The sequence below is a fragment of the Natrix helvetica genome (genome assembly GCF_964273705.1).
Source record: "Natrix helvetica genome assembly, chromosome: Z".
Taxonomy (NCBI): Eukaryota; Metazoa; Chordata; class Lepidosauria; order Squamata; family Natricidae; genus Natrix; species Natrix helvetica.
Window position 1 is genome coordinate 128212766 of NC_138554.1, and position 21276 is coordinate 128234041.

The window sequence follows — 21276 nt, forward strand, 5'->3', positions numbered from 1 at the left end:
GAGCCACAAACCAATTAGCGAAGCAAACCTTGTCAAAATCAGGTTGATGACACTATGCATTTCATAGTCACAGGTGTTATAACACAGAAGGAATAACAATACCCATAGCTATTGCTTTCTGTAATATTCCTGTCACTCTCTACAATCTAGTTTTTCTCTTTAATAGCAGAAGAAATTCCAGTAAGATTGAAATAAATAGAGAAAACTTTTAAGACAGAATATTGAGAGAGCAGAACACAACTTGTGTAAATCATGTCATTTGGAGCTTATTAAAAATGCAAATTCAGAAACTGCTGAATATTTTAATGGCATTTCAGATTGCAACAAGGACAAACACTGAACATCTGAAAAACACAATCACCAAATATCAGTAAACAAATATAAACAAAAAAACACACAGTGGTTCTACATTGAAATACATCATAAGATATTTTCCTCAGAGAAGCTGGTTTTCAAAATCTTAAGCATCAAAATAAGATTCTTTAGATTCTGAAAATTACATTTTTATCTTCAAAAAAATAATGTGCACTCTTTAAAGAACATGTATACATAGAGAAAAAGACAGACAAACATTGCATTTTGTGATTTGCCCAGTATACAGCCATCTTCTCTAAAATGAGGTTTCCAAATTGAAAATATGCAACAATTACTTCCCCTCCTAGTAAAATATATGACATAATTAAAATACCCTCACACAACAGTTGTTAAAAACATTAGAGGTGGAGATGATAAAATATGAAATGTATGACCATTAACCATGTTTGTCAGTAATGCTTCAGCCGTTGGCGGCTCTTTTACTCCATTAAAACCTTGAGATATTGCAGCAGCTGAGCAACTAGCTTGCTCCTCACAAACTAGCCATGTTATGGCTTATGAAAGAACAAGCTTTCTCCACTGTGAAAAGTTGGTCTTTAGCCAATAGCAGCTAGTGATAATCTCATGCACCTCTATTTTATTTTAAAACCTTAAAAAGCATGTGCCTAGTCCATGCCAATAAAACCCATTCTTACCTTCCAAACCAACCCCCAAATTAGATAAAATCATGCATTAGCTAAGGGCTGTAAGGAGTATGAGTACATATCATGTTTAAATGGAATTATCACACAGAACAGTAGTCCTCAACTTTCTGGCTCGTCGGACTAGCAGAGGGGGGGAGAGGGGATGATTCCGTACAAGTGGCGGGCACACTGCCACTCACACAAATGGAGCTTCGCGTGCCATGCTTAAGGTTTTTAGAAAACTAAGTCATTAAGAATATTGATGTGAACTGACTTCCAAATCATTAAAATGTAAGGAAGGTTTCCTTGTTCACCCAATCATCAATAAATTCTATGTACTATGTAACAATTCTGAGATATGACTACTATTTGTTTGTGTTTCTTCAAATTGGCGATCAGTTGTTTGCTGAATTTCCAATGCTGAATTTTACAAATTTCATGAAGCCAAGGAAATGAGCCATCGATAAACAAATTTGGTGGAGGAATGAAAAAGTGCAAATAGCTGTGAAGGAGAAGAGGCTATTAAAAGTGTGGTTCCAGTCCCACACCAATAAAAGTCTCCGGCATGACAAGGTGCAAAAATCAGCTGCCAAAAAATCAGCTGCCAAGAGAGCAGTAGCAACAGCCAAGGCTGCTTATTTTGATTACATATATGATAAAAGTTATACATGCCCAAAGGAGAAAATAAAATCTACCACTTGGCCAATGCACGTCATCAAGCCATTCAGGGCATTGGCCAAGTCAAGTATATAAAGGATGAGGACCATCAACTCATTCGAGGCCCACCTGCCATCCTCCACCAATAGACCGATTACTTCTCCAAAATTAGGAATGTGGAATTTAACCACCTTTCAATCCAAAGTGCCAATCTGGTCTCTGGACCTGCACTACTAATTATCATCAGGGAAGTCAAAGATGCAATGAAGAGGAAGAATGGGAAGGAAACCAGCCCCCACGATATTCCAGTTGGAGTGTGGAAGATCCTCAGCTGCCAAGGTGCCATGAATCTTGCTGCCCTCTTTAACCAAGTCATCAATGAGGGACAGATGTGGGAGTTTGGGCAACTAGTATTACAGTGCCAATTTGGAAGGGCAAGGATGTGAACAAATGCTCGAATTATTGTCCATTCCAGCTTCTGTGTCACACCATGAATATATTTTAATTGAACTAATTATCAATGCCAGGCTCTGTATTCTCCATTACTTGAAACCAATGTGGCTTTGTGAAAGGGAGTGGAACAATGGATGCCATTCTCAGTGCTTGGTGAGAACACCAAGCCCATCCACATGACATTCCTTGACCTGGGACAGGGGCGCACCTGCACTGGACTAGGACAGGACATACATCTCAAGTGTTGAAGATGTTTCTGGGGTGATCTGGGATCTACAGCTTGTTTTTTTCAGTTTACCAATGATGGTGATGACACTATCAGAGAGTTTGCACATTGAATTACATACATCTCAAATGAAGATAATCTTATTAAAGGATGCACATGTGGCAGGGAGTATATCTGCCTTTTATCTATTGATAAAAGGTGATGATTGTGAAGATGATGGAGCTAGGATACCATATGCTCAGCTTGTCAATCAAGATTTTCTGCACCAATCAAAAGAACCTCCAGAGATGGCATAATAGCAGCCTAGTCAACAGCTATCAATCAACAACCCCTCTGCCCCCAATCGATACAGACAAGCATTTCTGGACCAGGCAATAAGATGTTACAGCATTTCTGGATGGAATGCAGGTGTGACATAACTGGGTGGGCAGGGTTATAACTCTATTTTAAAAATGGTATGTACTCATACTATAGCATACATACTCATACTTTGTGATGTCATGCTGGCCACATGACTGCAGAAATGTCTTCGGACAGCGCTGGCTCAGTGGCCTTGAAACAAAGATGAGCTCTACCTCCTATAGTCAGCAACAGCTAGTAGAGTAAAATCCACAGGGACTCCTTTCCTTTTTAAAAATGTTTTTAAAGCTTTACTGCTCTACTCATACTACTGCCACACAATAAAACCAGATTTCCCTAATGGGATTTCACAAGACCAAGTAACTAAGGGAACTTGCTCTCAAATTATACATGAGTTTAAGAAGCCATTGTCAACATAACCCCATATGTATGTTTTGTTGTGGTGGTTTGTCCTAACATCAGTGCAAAAGTCAAAAACAGTCAAGATACAGTTGCTTCTCTCACTGCAGGTTTCCACTCCAGACACTCTATCTGGCAAGACTGAGATTGCATTGCAAACACTGTAAAATAGTACTATTACTACTACTAACAAAATGCACAACAAAGTTATTCATAGCTCATATAAGTCTTGCTCTTGTAGATCATTATTTGCTTAACAGTCTTCATTTGATAATCATCATAAACCTCAATTATTAGCCCCTTACCTGCAATGTTAAAATTCTACGTACTTCATAATTAAACCCTCTTCCGAAATCGCCATAACCACACAGATATTCTATCATTTTGTCTCTAGGATTTCAGCTACCTCATAAATGGTGTCCTTGACTCTCATCATATTTGTTTTCTAGGTAGATCTGCCTCTGACATTCATACTTTGCAGAACTACTGGGAAATAACGTTGGCCAAAGAAAAATGGGGTAATTGAAGCAATAACAACTCACTATGCTCTACCGCAGGACTTGAAATTGAGAGCCACATCTAGGTTAAGGTAGCATATCAAAGCCAACTTTTTAAAAATGGGTGGGGCCTGCAACTTGTATGGGTAAAGGTAAAGGTTCCCCTCGCACATATGTGCTAGTCGTTCCCGACTCTAGGGGGCGGTGCTCATCTCCATTTCAAAGCCGAAGAGCCAGCGCTGTCCGAAGGCATCTCTGTGGTCATGTGACCAGCATGACTCAATGCCAAAGGCGCACGGAACGCTGTTACCTTCCCACCAAAGGTGGTTCCTATTTTTCTACTTGCATTTTTTACATGCTTTCGAACTGCTAGGTTGGCAGAAGCTGGGACAAGTAACGGGAGCTCACTCCGTTACGCGGCACTAGGGATTCGAACCACCAAACTGCTGACCTTTCTGATCGGCAAGCTTAGTGTCTTAGCCACTGAGCCACCGCGTCCCCTAAAGCTTGTCTGGGAGGTAGTCACAAAGCTTAAAGAAATGAAATAAGTGTTTTCAAACATCTCCAAGGATTAAGATATCATTTTCTAATTCAAACACCATCAAATGGCACAATTTTTCTACCATTTACTCAAAAAAAGCTCTTTTGGGCCACAAAGCAGATCTTGGCAAGCTATATGAAGTTGTGCACCCACCCAAGCTATACTTTCTACACCTCTGATTTACAGAAATTAATTTTAAACTTTTTGTTAAGCAATTTGCATGCCACTCTGGAGACAATAATGGACAGTAAAGAGAATTTTCTGCATTCATCTGTGAAAGAACTTCAAGTACAACTTTCAGACTTTTCTTCCAACTGGTGGCTACCAAATGCCTTTGTAAATATGAATTAAATATGCAAATTTGGCAGCACAATTTAAGTAGGATAATGCCCACTTAGCATGTGCTGGTGTGAAATTTAAGGAAGGACTAGAGAGAATTGTGTTGAACAAGGACTATATTTTTCTTAAGCTGACTTTTTCAGCATGGTAAAGTTTTATTAAACTTGTTTCAATTTTAGTTTAAAATTTAGTTTAAAACTTGATAATCTTTGGTAATTTAGTTTAAAATTCAGTTTAAAATTGGTAATGCAAGCAACCTATCCCATAAAATTCTTCTTTCCAAGAATGGCCATTAAGTGAGAGAGGGAAGGGAGAGAAGCAACGCCCTTTGTACGGCAGAATGCTTGGACACGGCCTTGTGTTGTCCTTGGCTCAAAGAGAATTATGTCAATCTACATTAAAACATCGGTGTATTTTTTAAAAAAATAAAAACAAGTAAAATAACAAGATTTACTCACCAGCTTTAAAATATTCACAAAAAACTAGTAAGAAAAATCCTTCTTAGATACAAGTCTCACATTCTCCAGGAAATGTAACTGGACATTTGGGGTTTATATCTAAACTAAAGTGCTTTAAGAACTTATTCAGATTTGCATGATTGTAAAATATTGTCATTTGCCTTATGTGAGAATCTGACATAGAAGAGTGGTTCCTCAGACCAGGAGTGTAATAATTTAAATAGGTCTTGAAACGTACAGGAGTATTCATTCCCAATATGGCAATCCAACATTTTATATCTGATATATAAAGATATTTATAGTTTTCTTCCCTGACCCTTGTTTTTAATTCAGTAACTAAGCTATACTAGGAGTTGAAATTAATACTATATTTGAGTCTTCAGATCACACTGTATATAGATGCAAGAAAAGCTCAGCTACACATTGTAGCAATCTGCTCCCTCCTTCATCTTAAAGAGTAACTTAATATTCTCTTTTATCCACAGGGCAAATGTGTAATGTGATAGGAGAAAGGTGAACTATATATTTTTCATGAGAAGTACATAGAATTCATATTTAAGCTGAACTTAATGCCCTAACGTTCAACTAGAATAAGTAAACTGCAAACATATATGCTCCATAGGAAAGCTAAGTGTCCTTCTAGACACCAGTGGATATCAAGATAAAAAAAGTTCATACACAAGAACCTAATTCAATGTTTCTTAACCTTGGCTATTTTAAAATATGTGGACTTCAATTCCCAGAATTCCCAGGCTAGCTATGCTGGCTGGGGAATTCTGAGAGTTCAAATTCATACACTTTAATGTTGCCACGGTTCAGAAACATTGGCCTAATTTCTTTGAAAAGGTCACATTTTTTTTTCCTGTACATTTCATGCAACTGTGCACAATGCAGTAACAATATTTGCAATTCCCCCCACCGCCCTTTTCAAAGTGCGCCTTTTACACTGACTGCAGCTTACAGGAAAGTCTGCACAAAGTCTGTGGCAATAAAACTGGGGAAACATGAGGAGAACTTCTCATTTTTCCTGAAGCAAAGCAGGGATGTTGATGTTCCATCCAATAGCCTGGCGATCAAATCCACAAGTGAAGAGGTTGCATATTGGATGATCTTCACTCCATGCTGAGCAGCAAACCATTCTTCTATGACCCTGGAACAACAAACAGAACAGTATTAGACTTTGCTTGGTTCTTTTTTCTCCCCCTCTTGTTAGGCCACACAGATAGTTCTTTAGCAACAATCGGAAGCACTGAAAAAAAATGACCTGCAACTGGTACCCCGCAGTCATATAATAACAGAATTTGAGCATTTGGCAACTGGCATGTATTTACAAGGGCTCCAGGATTATGGAGTCTCGGTTTGGAAATCTGAGTAGAAATAGTCCTTGGAAATTTTGAAAACATAGTTGTTCAGTTTTTTTAAAATATACAGCATTAAAACAAAGAAAAAATAGAAAACACATATGGATTCAGTGAACATTAAGCTCTTTGAATATATTTTTTTTTAGTTCCAGCTATTTACTAAGCAAATCAAGCCAATACAGGTAGTCCTCAACTTAGAACAGTTCATTTAATAACGGTTTGAAGTTACAATGGCACTGAAAAAAATGACTTGTGACCATTTTTCACGCTTATGAATATTGCAGCATGACCTTGGTCACGTGATCAAACTTCAGAAGCTTGGCAACTGACTCATATTTATGACGGTTGAAGTGTCGCAGGATCATGTGATCACTTTTTGCAACCTTTTGACAAGTAAAGACAAGGGGGAAGCCAGATTCACTTAACAACCATGTCACTAATTTAACAACCACAGTGATTCATTTAACAACTATGGCAAGAAACGGGGCAAAATTCATTTAACAACTACAAAGTATCTCGCTTAGTAACAGAAATTTTAGGCTCAATGGTGGTTGTAAATCGAGGATTACCTGTATGTTGAAATAAACTTTAAAGATCTTGTTTAAAAATTTGTTTGGCCTGAACTCTATGCCTACAGAATGTCCACAGCATAATTAAAAATGCACAGCATCCTTCCTCAGCCTAGTATATCATAACAGCAGTTCTCAAAATGAACACTGTAGGTCAGAATTAATACACTGTGCTTTTTAGATGTAAGAGCACATGAAGTAGTGATACATTAAAAACCTATATATCAAATTTGATATATATTTTTTTACAAACCACAAGTTAAATTCCAACGTACTATGTTAAAGAGCCTTGGAAAAAGTCCTTTTGTGAGAGAGTTTGGCTGTTACAATGACTTCACTCAACTGACCAACTTAGTCCAAATTCAATGTTTTAACAGTTTTATACAATGGCAAGCAATATAAACAACTGAAATGCTTATATGAAACTAAGGAGAACCAGGTTCTCAACTTCTCGGGGAGACTTTGGACCTTTCAGGTGCAATCTATCTCACAGGGTTGTGGTGAGAATAAAAATATAGGTGATCTCATATAAACCACCTAAGTTTCTGCACAAAGCTGAATATAAACATAAAAAATAAGCAAACATCATATAAACAACCCCATACACTTGCAAGCCTAACAAAAACAGAATCAAAGCTTATGTTTATTTTTAAATAATGGCACAAAGTAGATTTTTCACAATTTACAAAGCATTTCAAGTATCGTATTTTTTGGAGTATAAGATGCACCTTTTTCTCTCAAAAAAGAGGCTGAAAATCTGTGTGCATCTTACACACTGAATACAGCATTTTTTGCCTCCTGAAACCCCGCCTCCTTCACCAAAATGGCCCTGCATACCTTTAGGAGCCTTGCAGAGTGCTCCTGGGGCTGGGGAGGGCATAAATGAGCAAAAAAGGGGCCATTTTTTGCTCAATTTTGCCCCCTCGGCCCCAGGAGCACTCTATAAGCCTCCTAAAGGCTATGCATGCCCTTTTTTGACAAAAAATGAGCCTGTTTTCACGAAAAATGGGCTGTTTTTTGCTCGTTTTTGAGGGCCCCCACCCCGCAGGAGCTGTAGAGTTACAAACCTCCTAAAGGCTATTCATGCCCTTTTTTTGAAAAAAAAAACTGGCCCATTTTTGCAAAAAACAGGTTGTTTTGGGAGGTCTGCAGAGTGCAAAAACTTTTTTTTTATTTTGCCTCTTCAAAACCTTGGTGCGTCTTATACTCTGAAAAATATGTTGGCTACTGCATCATTTAAGATCTCAGTACATTAAAAATAGGAACTGGGGAAAAAAGTAACAGGGCAATAGCAGTCTCTATTGCACCTAAAAACAGCTTCACCTGGCTTTGGAAGAAATCAGATTTACTTTCAGCTGCATCTCTGTAATGAGATAGTTCCAACCTGTTCTATCACCAGGAGCATCATTCTGATGATGATGGCAGAGGAAACATATCAAAAAGCTTCACTAAAGAGGACTCAGGTAGCTGGTTTACTACTTGTCATCTGGGACAAGGGATTTGTCATATAGTGAGCCTTACTGGTATGGATAGCTGAGGAATTCTGGGAAATGAAGTTTGCACCTCTTATATTTGCTAAGTTTGAGAAACACTGTTTTAGAGGTTACAATATGAATGAGGAATCTCTGGACCTATTTCCCTAATCTAAGTTCTCTAACTGAGTACTACTACTGCATAGCCGTAGCACAATTTCCAGCCCTTTAGAGGCAAGGAATAGCCAACAGGCTGAAGCTTAAGTCTATAGTGTCCATACTTTAAACCATGCCAATCAAAGTTAAAGAAAACCTTCACAAGCTTTCAAGGAGAAAACCAAAAATCTCAACCTTGTCCGTGTACATGAAATAGTCTTGTCCACTTGCCATCATTGTTCACTGCAACCTTTAGGCTCCTAAAAACATTAACTGGCCACCAAGAGACTCACCACCACTACTTTAAAAGGTGAGGCCATTTAGAATTAAGTCCAAACTGAGTCTAAACCCAATAATTTTTAGTTTGCAAGATACCAATTAATATGTGTTATAGATAGTCCTTGACATGTAACCAGTTGCCTAAAACCCCCTTTTAAAAGATGATGCCCCCTCCCAAGAACTACTTATGAGCCATTTTTAAAGTTGCAACTGGCCCATGTACACTTGAGCTATCACATGATCACATTTTGGGCACCTATCAGCCGGATCATCTTTACGACCATTTTCAGGGTCCTGCAGTTACATGATTAAAACAATTTGCATTTTGTGTGCGTGTGTGTTCCCAGTGCTTACTTCCAGCGTATGGCAAAATCGCTCACGGGGAAAATGGATTCACTTAAATCCAGTGTTTGCTTAATGACTTAATTCACTTAATGACCTTTGTAAAAAATGGTTGTAATTGATGCCTCATCTTATGATGGAAATAACTTCAACAATAATTCTGGGCTCAATTAGGGCTGTAAGACAAGGTCTATCTATCTGTAGAAGTATTAAGTGTTTTAGTTTAATGGCAACTGGATTATTTACTGCAACAACACGCTATGTTTCAACTAAATAATATATATTTTGTAACATGCAGAAAAACAACTAAAGGGGAGAATGAGAAAGATGTTAAAGAAATAACTAAAGTTCTGCTACCTGTCTGTTGCTGCGAGGAAGACGTGCTAATCGCACTCCAGACATGTCAAATAATCTAACCTGTCGGTTGTCATGTGGAAGGGCAATGATTTTTTGGCCGACACAAACATTAATCCTGTGCAGAGGAGATAAAAAAAAATTAGATAGCCTGCCAGGAATTGACAGTAGTTCAAGGCCACTGAAAGTGATTTAATTGGAATTTCATGCTACACACAGTTCCCATAAATATAATTTTATTTTCTCCCCCACACCAAAAATGGTTTGTTTCTGGCGCAGATGGTATCATAGACATTCACAAAGACATCACCAGATGCACCCCCATAATATTTTGCTGAAGACAAAAAAAAAAACACTCTGAAGCTCACACTTATACAGAGAAAGTCCATCCTGATTCCCTCAGGAAAGAAAACTCTCTCTGGAGTTAGTACTTAATGGAATGAGCACCCGGAGTCTCTACCAAAACGACGAATAGAAAAGTGGCATCAATTCATCTGAAGTACTTTAGCTGTGTAGATCAGGGTTTCTCAACCTTGGCAATTTTAAGATGAGTGGATTTCAACTTTCAGAATCCATCCATCTTAAAATTGCCAAGATTGAGGAAACACAAAGGTAAATAGATCCTTTGCATTTAAATTCTTGAAATCCACAAAATGTGAGGGATCCTAAGGTGATTGATGAACATGCAGATCACAAACATTCCACTCTCAAATACTAAAAAAAAAAAGTAATCAATTTGCATTAAAGAATGTAGTCTGCTTTTACTGAAAAAAAAGGCTATAAGCCTTTTGCGCTAATGGACAAAGCTTCATTGCCATGTTTTTTTCAGGCTGTTTTGAAGAAGGGTGGGATATCAATTCAAAAACAGCCTTTCAAACAGCAAATCCATATTACCTTCCCTGCTCAATTTTACATTATTCGTACTCTTCATCATTCATAATTCTCTTATACAGAAGAAGCTAGTACAGCAACCATAGTTACAAAATACCACAACTGATTAGACAAAGGCAGTCCTTAGCTGCCATGCTAGAATGCTATTTTTCAAACAATAATGCCAAAGACATGGCACCTCAACAATGCATTTCAGGAAGGAATTAAGAAAAATGGGCATTTCAAAGCAGTAGCTGTTTTCTACTATTTTCTACTAAATCTTAAATTATGCTGTGATCTGAGCATCACTTTTTGTTAAACAAATGCCTACCGGATTAAACGAAGTTTGGCTTACCTGTTTACTGCAGAGTCTGTGCGAATAGTGGCAATGGGTGATCTCATATTTTTCAAGTCCCAAACTTTCACAGTACGATCATCACTACCTGAAACCACATTGTCTCCCACAGTGAAAACAGCTGAGGTCACAGTGCTTGAAAGGAAGACGTTAGAGGCACAGTTAACCAAGTTACTGAGAATTCAGTGATAATTTTAAATCTACAGTACCATCCTCACTATTTTGAGAAACTGCAAGAAAGATTATCGACATGGAAGCACAATAGCTAGCTGCTGGACTCTGGGTTCAATTACGAACTCTTACCAGGCACATAGCTTAATACTTTTAACATGCCAAAATAATAGCTTCTTTCACACAAAAGAAAGGATATACTTTTGTAACTGCATGCTAAATCACATACACATATTATGTATAGTCTTTTCTATACAGAAAGGCAACAAGGCATTCAATTCTTGTTGTGATACTGAACTATTTAAAATTAAAACATAAAGAAAATGCCCGCCACATCTAAATTACAGGAAGTAAAAAATGTTTAATTTCAGTAGCCAGAAATGTATTAACCATTGCATCTGAAAACTTAATAACTGGGGTTTAAAGTTATTTCTTTCCTCCTTTTGCTCTAATGGGCAAAGCTTGGTTGCCATGATTTTTCAGGCTGTTTTGAAGAAACATGGGAAACTTCTATTCATCAAGTTATTTCTTTTACTGCAAAGCTTCTTGCTTGCTCCCACCTACACAGCCTGCTAACAAAGCACTTTGGTTTCCTTCCCTGGTTCATTACAGTCCGCTTCTCAGCTCAATTTCTATGGACTGCATTTAATGACCTAGCCTGTTATAGCTTGGGGGTCACACACATCAATTGCTTGGAATTTAGTAATTTTAATTTAAAGTGTCAAGTTGCTCCTGTCACTTCTATTGTACTGTGAGAATCTGACTTCATGTTGTATTCAGTCTACTGATTGAGATTAGTATTACCCAAGTCACAATGGGCTAGTATGTGCAAGGCCTCTTAATTTAAATTGACATCAAATTAAAGTCTAATTAGATCCAAATACCATTGTGTCAGTGGTATGAAGTTTTTAAATGCTGCATCAGAGTGCTACTGAGCTGGTCAGAGTAATTATGTGGCATGAACTAGAGGCCTTCAGAGCCCAATTATATAAGCCTTTGTGTCTGAACTGGCGTGGGGGCATAAGAAATTACAAATGGCCCCTGGTACCAAGGAAGATCTTCAAAATTACCATATATTCAGAGCAAGGAGAATACTGAATCTCCCAAAATATATACATTAGGTACTAATATATTCATGCTAGCAGAGGGTGCCGCTCTTTGGCACGGCGACAATTGATTTGATTCCTTCATCATGCATTACAATTATTCATCTAGTTAAGTTCTTAAAAGCTTGTTACTTTCAAGCAACCATTCAAATATCTTTTGAACTTGTGCCTTAAAATGCGAATGATTTTATTCCTTCCACTTTTCTGCGTTTATATCCTAATCGACATCCCAAAGTTGCAGTGTTGGTTGCATTAAAAGATATATACAGGAAATCAACTTTTTACAAAACTGAGCAGCTCTAAGTGTTCACTGGAGCAGAAAAATATCAATAAAAGAGAATACTTGAAGCTCAGAGTTGAACTGCAAGGAGCCCCAAGGGGTCCCTGGCTTTCTCCAAACGTAGTTGCTTTTTCGCAGGAATTTCATTACCCAATAACAGTAAACAATACCTCAGTCAAGGAACTACCAACTCAGAGAACCAATCAAACCAATCAAGGTACCATCAAGAACACTTCACCAACAGGGCAGGGCATTTATATATTAAACAGCACTGTATCATCAAGCACTAATGAGGTTATGTATTTGGGTAATGAAACATCTGCAAGAAAACAACTAAGCTCTGAAAACACTACAAGACCCCCACAGAGAATAGAAGATCCAACACAGCGTAAGATACCTTCACTGCCAAAGCAGGGCTGTGGTCAAATAAAAGGGACGGGAACAGCCCTGATGTTTTTCTTTTTTATAAATTTTATTAATGTTCTATTGTTTACATTTGTTAGTATTTAATAAACATCGTATTGTCTGGATATTTAATTTGTTTAACAATACAGATTACATTCTTAATCTCCATCCCTTTTTTCCCCAACCACTGGTAAAATAAATTCCATGTTTGATAATATTCTGTGTCTTCTTTCTGTTTAATTTTCAATGTAGTATCTAGTATCTTCCTAATTATCTCTTCGTCTCGTGGCGTTTCTTCATTTTTCAAGTATTATGCACAACATGGGAACAGCCCTTTTTTATGCGATATGACTGTATGAGGTAACCTCCAAGCAGATTTCCCAGGTCTGCTTTGAAAGATCCTGAAGACTTCTGGTGTTGGGGACTGACCAGAGACTGTACGCAGATGTACCTTCTCTGTAAGTGACTATCTTACTTCCCCGGCTTACTGGGGATTCTTAAAAGGTTTGGACAGCAATACCACTATTTGTACACAATAACTCATGATTGAAAAACCACCTAGTTCTACAAAATTAAATCCAACCACTTCTTTGTTCTTCTAAATATTCTTTTCCAATCTGTATCTGCAATTTTCTAACTGCACTTCACCTCAACCCCAAAGTGATCCTTTGTACCTAGGTAAACCTAAGTAAACATGCAAATCCCTCCTAGACTTTGCAAACAAAAAAGTTTTATGTTGATGTCACAATGCAGTGATTATAGCTAATATTGTGATCCTTTTTGGAAAGGTTGTCTTAAAAGCACTGGAAGACTACCATGTGTCTATGCATATACATGTGCCCATGGGGATTCATATTTTATTTTATTTTACAATATTTATTTATTTATTTAAGCTACATATATGGCTGACCATTTCAAAGCAATGACATTAAGTTTCCATAAATTACATCACACACAACAGCTTTTACACTCTTACTGTAGGCCATTTAAATTTTCCCTACATCCTTATGGAAGTCATTTTGTCCTTTATAAAACAGATAAAATCCTGTCAATAATCACTTCCTGTTTTGTTTAAGTTGGTGAATGTTATTGGAGACCTCTCAAGCAGGGCAAAAGAATAAACCTTATCCAATTATTTTTTCTCAAGCAAGATTATCCAGATATTTCCAATGATAAGCAATCCTGGGAGGTTACACGCGACTGGCTCCTGGGCCTAGTGAACGCTTCGTTGGGTGAGGGGTCTCTTCCGGCCGCCTTGAAAGAGGCGGTGGTGAGACCCTTGCTCAAGAAGCCTTCCCTGGACCCTACGGAGCTGGCCAATTATCGTCCTGTCTCCAACCTTCCCTTTTTGGCGAAGGTTGTAGAGAGTGTGGTGGCTTCTCAGTTCCCACGACATCTGGAGGAGAATGATTATCTAGACCCGCGCCAGTCCGGCTTTCGCCCCGGGCACAGCACAGAGACGGCCTTGGTCGCGTTGGTAGATGATCTCTGGAGGGCCAGAGATAGGGGTTGTTCCTCTATCCTGGTCCTATTAGACCTCTCGGCGGCTTTTGATACCATCGACCATGGTATCCTGTTGCACCGACTGGAGGGGTTGGGGGTCCGGGGCACCGTTTTGCGGTGGTTCGGCTCCTACCTCTCTGGCCGGACGCAACGTGTGCTGGCAGGGGAGCAGAGGTCGACCCTAAGCCCCCTTACCTGTGGGGTGCCACAGGGGTCGGTCCTCTCGCCACTCCAGTTCAACACATACATGAAGCCGCTGGGTGAGATCATCCATGGTTTCGGGGTGGGATATCATCTGTACGCTGATGATACTCAGCTGTACATTTCCACCCCGAACCACCCCAACGAGGCCATCGAAGTGATGTCCCGGTGTGTGGAAGCTGTACGGGTCTGGATGGATGACAACCGACTCAAGCTCAACCCTTCCAAGACGGAGTGGCTGTGGGTCCCGGCCCCCCGGTTCAACCAGTTAATTCCATCTCTGGCCATTGGGGGCATTCAACTCGCCCCCGTGGAGCGGGCGCGCAATTTGGGCGTCCTCCTGGATGCCAGGCTGTCCATGGATGATCATGTGACAGCCGTGGCCAGGGGGGCGTTCCACCAGGTTCGCCTGGTGCGCCAATTGCGCCCCCTATTGGACCGGGACGCCCTACGCACAGTCACCCATTTCCTGGTGACGTCTCGCCTGGACTACTGTAACGCTCTCTACATGGGGCTTCCCTTGAAATGCACTCGGAGACTGCAGTTGGTCCAGAATGCGGCCGCGCGGGTGATTATGGGGAGTACTAAGTACTCCCATGTGACACCTCTCCTGCGCGAGCTGCACTGGCTTCCTGTGGTCTATCGGGTGAGTTTCAAGGTCTTGATTACGATCTTTAAAGCGCTCCATGGCTCAGGACCTAGTTACCTGCGGGATCGTATTCTGCCCCATACATCCCTACGACCCATCCGCTCCCACAGAGAGGGACTTCTCCAGGTGCCGTCCACCAGACAGTGTCATGGGGCGGCGCCTAGGAGCAAAGCCTCCTCTGTGGCGGGCCCAGCCCTGTGGAATGACCTCCCCCCCGGATATTAGGACCACTACTGACCTTCGCTCCTTCCGTGTAAAGCTCAAGACCCACCTATTCCAAATAGCTGGCCTGGCTCAATCATAACTTCATAACGCTCCTGATGGGTTTTTTAATTCAGTAATTTTATTTAATGGGATTTTAAATTGTGTTTTTTAATTGTCTTTCACTTATGAGTCTACCTCCTCCATGCACATGCACATGTATATGTCTCTGTTCTTTATGTATGTATGTTTGTCTTTATTTGTTTTTTATCTGTTTTGATTGTACGCCGCCCCGAGTCCTTCGGGAGAGGGTTGCGGCTAATCAAATAAAATTATTATTATTATTATTATTGCATCAACAGAATTGTATCACAGCGGCCAGTTGTTTCACCGGATTTGGCATTGATTACTAGTCGGGCCCCACCCAGGGGCCTAGGACGTCGTAACGTATTTTCGTAATATACGTGCAGATCCAAGCAGTGCAGCTTTTTGCATTTGACTGATGGTGATTTTGTCAAGTTTTAACTGTTTTAAATGTAATTCCAGTGCTTTTGGAATAGCACCCAGTGTGCCGATTACCACTGGAATTACCACTGCTGGTTTGTGCCATAATCGTTGGATTTCAATTTTTAAGTCCTGGTATTTCGCGACTTTTTCATGTTCCTTCTCCTCAACCCTGCTATCACCTGGTATTGCGATGTCTATGATTGTAACCTTCTTTTTCTCAACCAGTGTGATGTCTGGTGTATTATGCGCCAGTATTTTATCCGTTTGTATGCGAAAATCCCACAAGATCTTGACCATCTGACCCTCGACAACTTTTTCAGGCTTATGTTCCCACCAGTTTGTTGCTGTTTTAATGTTATAATTTTTGCACAAATTCCAGTGGATCATTTGTGCCACTGAATTGTGCCGCATTTTATAGTCAGTCTGCGCGATTTTTTTACAGCAGCTGAGTATGTGGTCAACAGTTTCATCAGCCTCTTTGCAAAGTCTACATTTGGCATCATCAGAGGATTTTTCGATTTTGGTCTTAATGGCATTTGTGTGGATAGCTTGTTCTTGCGCAGCCAGGATTAGTGACTCTGTTTCTTTCTTTAATGTACCTGCTGTTAACCATAACCAAGTTTTTTCACTGTCCACTTTATCTTTTATTTTTTCCAGAAATTGGCCATGCAATGCTTTGTTCTGCCAACTCTCCATTCTTAATTTTATCATATCTTTTTTGTATTCTTGTTTCGTCTGTTGGGCCTTCAATAGATTTTTGTTCTTTACTTCGATTAATAGATGTTCTTGACTTTCTTTTAAATAATCAGCCAGTGCATGTTTTTCTTCTTCAACTATTTGCTTCACTTGTAATAATCCTCTGCCACCTGATTTCCGGGGTAGGTATAGTCTATCAATATCACCACGTGGATGTAAACTGTAGTGCATTGTCATTAGTTTCCTGGTTTTTCGGTCTAAAATGTCCAAATCAGCTTGTGTCCAGTTAACTATACCAGCTGTGTATCTTATAACTGGTATTGCCCAGGTGTTTATGGCCTTGATTGTATTTCCACCATTCAATTTAGATTTCAAAATTTTCCTAACTCTGTTGGTGTACTCTCCCCTGACAATAGTTTTTACTTCTCCATGCTTGATGTTATCCAACTGCAGAATGGCTAAGTATTTGTAGGCTTCATTTTCATTGCATTTAATTAGTTGGCCATTGGGCATTTCAATTCCCTCACACGCAGTGATTTTGCCCCTTTTTATGGATACAGTGGCACATTTTTCCATGCCAAACTTCATTGAAATATCGGTGCTGAATACTCGGACTGTGTTTGTCAATGATTGGATTTCTATTTCTGACTTTCCATAGAGTTTCAAATCATCCATATATAATAAATGCGAAATTTTTTTGGCTTCTTTGGCTGTTTGGTAGCCTAATTTCATTTTTTTTTAAGATTACTGATAGTGGGATCATCGCGATGATGAAGAGAAGAGGTGAAAGTGAATCACCCTGGAAAATTCCTCGCTTGATATTAACCATTCCGTAATTCTCATTCCCTACTGCCAACTCGGTTCTCCATTGTTTCATCGCCTTTTCAGTAAAGGATGTAATATTTTTGCTAATGCCAGTTGTTTCTAAGCATTTTATGATCCAACTATGTGGCAATGAGTCAAATGCCTTTTTGTAATCAATCCAGACCATATTCAAGTTCGTTTTTCTGTTCTTACAATTTTCTAATATCATTTTATCAATTAGGAGCTGATCTTTTTTGCCCCTGCTCCTTCTTTTGTTGCCTTTCTGCTCTACTGGCAAGATGTTGTTTGTTTCCAAATAATCCATAATGTTATCTGCAATAATGCCTGTGAGTAATTTGAAGGTTGTTGGCAAGCATGTTATTGGTCTGTAGTTTTCAGGTATTGTTCCTTTAGTTGCATCTTTCTGAATCAAGTATGTTTTTCCAGTTGTCAACCATTCATCAATTTGGCCATTTTGTAAAATCTCATTCAGTTGCCTGGCCAATATTGCATGTAAACTGGTCAGATATTTGAGCCAGAAACCATGTAATTGGTCCTTTCCAGGTGATGTCCAATTGTTTACTTTTTTTACTCGATTTTTGACCATCTCAGTTGTTATTTCTAATACTTGCATTTGTTTGTTGCCAATGCTTTTCTCAAACTCATGTATCCATTTTGCTTCCTTATTGTAGTCCTTTGCATTTTCCCACAATTCTTTCCAGAATTCAACTGTGGCCTGCTTTTCTGGTTTTTGACTTTTGGTGTCATCATTCACATTAAGACTTTGATAAAAACGCCGTTGGTCTGATCGAAATTGCTGATTTTGTTTGTATTGGATGATTCGTGCCTCATATCTTTCAATTTTCCTAGCTGTTGCTGTTATCTGCTGTTTTACAATCTCTACAGCTTCATTGATGTTTCTTGTATCCAATCTATACCTTCTGATTAGCTGATCTATAATTTTGTTGTTTCTAAGTTCACGCATGTTCTTCAAATTGCTAGCATCTGCCCTTAATTTTTTGACTTTTTGTTCCAATCGGATTTTCCACTTTGGCTTTGATGCTTTTTCTGTTGTGTAACTAGGTGCTTTGATTTTAATGCCTAGTTCATTAGTGACTATTGAGGCTACACTGTACATTAACTGGTTCGTTTCCAAGATGGATCCCGATTCAATTGTTGAAAGCACTGCATTAACCATTTTCATGATAGGGGCCAAAATTTTCTTAGGCACAGTTTTTAATGATGCTAAACGTTGCCGTTCCTTATTAAGCAGAAAATGCTCCATGATCTTGTCCTTCAATTCTTTTTTGTTTCTGAGTTAGTTCATCAGTTGGTTCAGTGATAACTGGTTCTGGTGATAGTGTTGTTATTTCCTCTTCGACAGCTTCTTCTGGGAGTTCTACTACAATGCCTTTAGGTGTGTCTTGAGTATCAGTTATTTCTGCTTGTGATGTTGTTTTCTTAGTTTTGCAATTTGCTTGAATTTCCTCAAGTTCAACTTCACTAAACACTTTATTCCGTGTAATAAATCGCCTTTGATCTGCAAGTCGTTGTTCACTAACATTTGAATCTGGATGTTGTTGTTTCCATAATTCATACATTCGCTTTAATTATTATTATTATTATTATTATTATTATTATTATTATTATTATTATTATTATTATTATTATTATTATTAATTAGAGGCTTTGCTGCTAAAAACGGGAAAATAATATAGTTCTTGTTTTGAAACCTTTCTTACCTTCCATTAAGCACAAATAATATGGATAAATTTGGTGTGAATTCAACTATTTGTTTGGTTATTGCTCTCATTTTATTAAAGGGAATTACTGTTCCATTCCACAAAATGTGAATTCCATCTCATGCTGTTTTTAACATAGAATGAAATTGTTCTTCAAGCTTTGGAATGAAATGTATGGGTATTTAATGGCATTTCAAGGCTATTCCAAACACCAAAGGATTCCGGGTAGCTGACAAACAATAATGCAGCTAAAATAAGCAACTAATCCAAGAAAATTTCTATTAAAAAACCCCAAAACATTAATATGTGTACTACATTTGGCTCACATATGGGGATCCAAGAGAGGAAGTAAACTTTACAAATTAGGAACAAATCAGGGGAAATAAACTAAAATTCAACCCAAATAAATGATTTTAAGAGACAATTTGAAGGTGGCCCTGGATCTACCAATTTCCTCAGATGCTAAGGGATATCTTATGATTACCAACTAGGACCTTTCCCAGAGATGTAGTCTAAGTTATCTCTGCATCCATGGAACTTTAGCAATTATCTTGCTTTGGGAGTGTATTTGGAAAAGTTAAATGAACAAAATATGGATTATTTTCCTCCAGTCGTGTACAGCAGGTGCACAATCAGCCAATTAATATTTTGGCTCTGTTTAAAATTCTAAGTTCGGCCTTTGAAGCCCTAAATGAGTTGAGGCCAAACCTTCAAAAACAGAGAAGGAACCTGAAGAATAAAGTAAATTTAAAAAACACATATTGAAAATAGAAATTAGACATATGACCAAATGGCAGAAATGGAAAATAGAAATGGAAAAATGTTACCAATATTAAGAAACACTAAAATAGGAAGCAATAATCAAACTATTTCAATATTTCTTGTAAAAAAAATGCAAACAGTGGCAAAAGAAAAACTGACATGGGGCAGATGACAGAGAGACTGTGCAAAGGAAAATTAACCACTAAGCCCTCCGACTGAGATCAATACAAAGCATTAAACCAACTGAAACTGCGATTAGATAGCATTTAATTTAACAGCATGTGGCACTGAATAGCCTTTATTTTTTTATTATACACAGACGTACTCCCACATAGAGGTTATTCATTCTCCATCATGAACAATCCACCATTGAGAATTACAGACTGTACTCTATCATGAAGTCCAGTGAGGTTGGTCGACCATTATTCCCCCAATCAGAGAAGAACTAGCCCAAAGTCATCTAACTGACCTCGTACCCAAGTAAGAATTAGGACTTGGGTTTCTCATCCCTAGTCCAGCACTTTAACTATTACTTTACACTGGCTATAATCAACAGTTATAGTTATAGACCCAGGCCCTGATAAAAAATATAGATAGAAAATTTTTAAAAAACCAAATAAAAATAATAATTAGTTCATACAAGACAAAGCTCTGAAAAATACTGGCAGAATATAGACCAGCCAATGAATTACATTTTTCAGAGAGTCTTTCTGAAGGGCTGAATTCAAGATAGTTTAAAGATAAAACATGTTGGAAGAAAGAAAGAAAACAGGAATCTGCAAGGGGACTATCAACTGTGATAACAAAGCAGGAGATCAAACAGATAAAACCAGCTACAGTCTTTCTGATAACTAAATGACATGCATCATAACTCAATTTAAATCAATTATATTGAAATACATAGAAACCTGCTTATGCCAATGCTATGCAAATAAAATAAAATTGCATTACGGTGCTCTTTGCCTTTTGGAAAAGATTTTAAATGTTTATTTATGTTCTGCCTTTATTATTTTTATAACTAATTAAAGGTGGCAAACATACCCAATAATTAAGAGATCATGCATTCCATATTTTTTTTGGCAATCTATGAAAGGATGTGGTTACACCAAAACTATTTCTAAAAAACTGAAATTAACAGTCATATTTGATACCTATCATAAAATATTGGCTCACAATGCTCTTATTTTAAATGTTGGTGTCATTGTCATTTACAAATATTTCAGCTGGGGAGGGAGATTAAAACCTAAGGTCATTTTTCAAAATATTTTTCATAAACATTTTCATCAAAGTCCCCAGCTCATGAAAGATCTTCAAAAAAAAAAAAAACCAAATAAAAGAATTGTTTATTAATCTATTGCAAGAAGCCAAGACATTTTAAAGATTACTTCCAATCTAACAACAGATATGACACAAGTTCTTCTGACAGGAATTGAGACCAAGATTGATTTGTTGTTGTTATTTATAATTTAGTACTATACATAAACTTATGTATCATATGTTCAGGAACAAGGAGAAACTGATTCTCCATACATCTTGTTAATTATTTCATGCTGCCCACAATTG

General features: G+C 38.2%; 1 protein-coding gene across 1 annotated transcript in view; it reads right to left on the reverse strand.

The window, feature by feature from the left end:
- Positions 1-288: 288 nt before the first annotated feature.
- Positions 289-21276, reverse strand: part of WDR37 (WD repeat domain 37) — a 61270-nt gene continuing 40282 nt past the window's right edge. The window contains exons 12-14 of the mRNA XM_081971322.1: positions 10687-10821; positions 9465-9579; positions 289-6078 (exon numbers count right to left, since the gene is read on the reverse strand). Coding sequence (XP_081827448.1) covers positions 5947-6078; positions 9465-9579; positions 10687-10821 — 382 coding nt within the window. The 3' untranslated portion in view covers positions 289-5946. The remainder of the gene's footprint in view (positions 6079-9464; positions 9580-10686; positions 10822-21276) is intronic.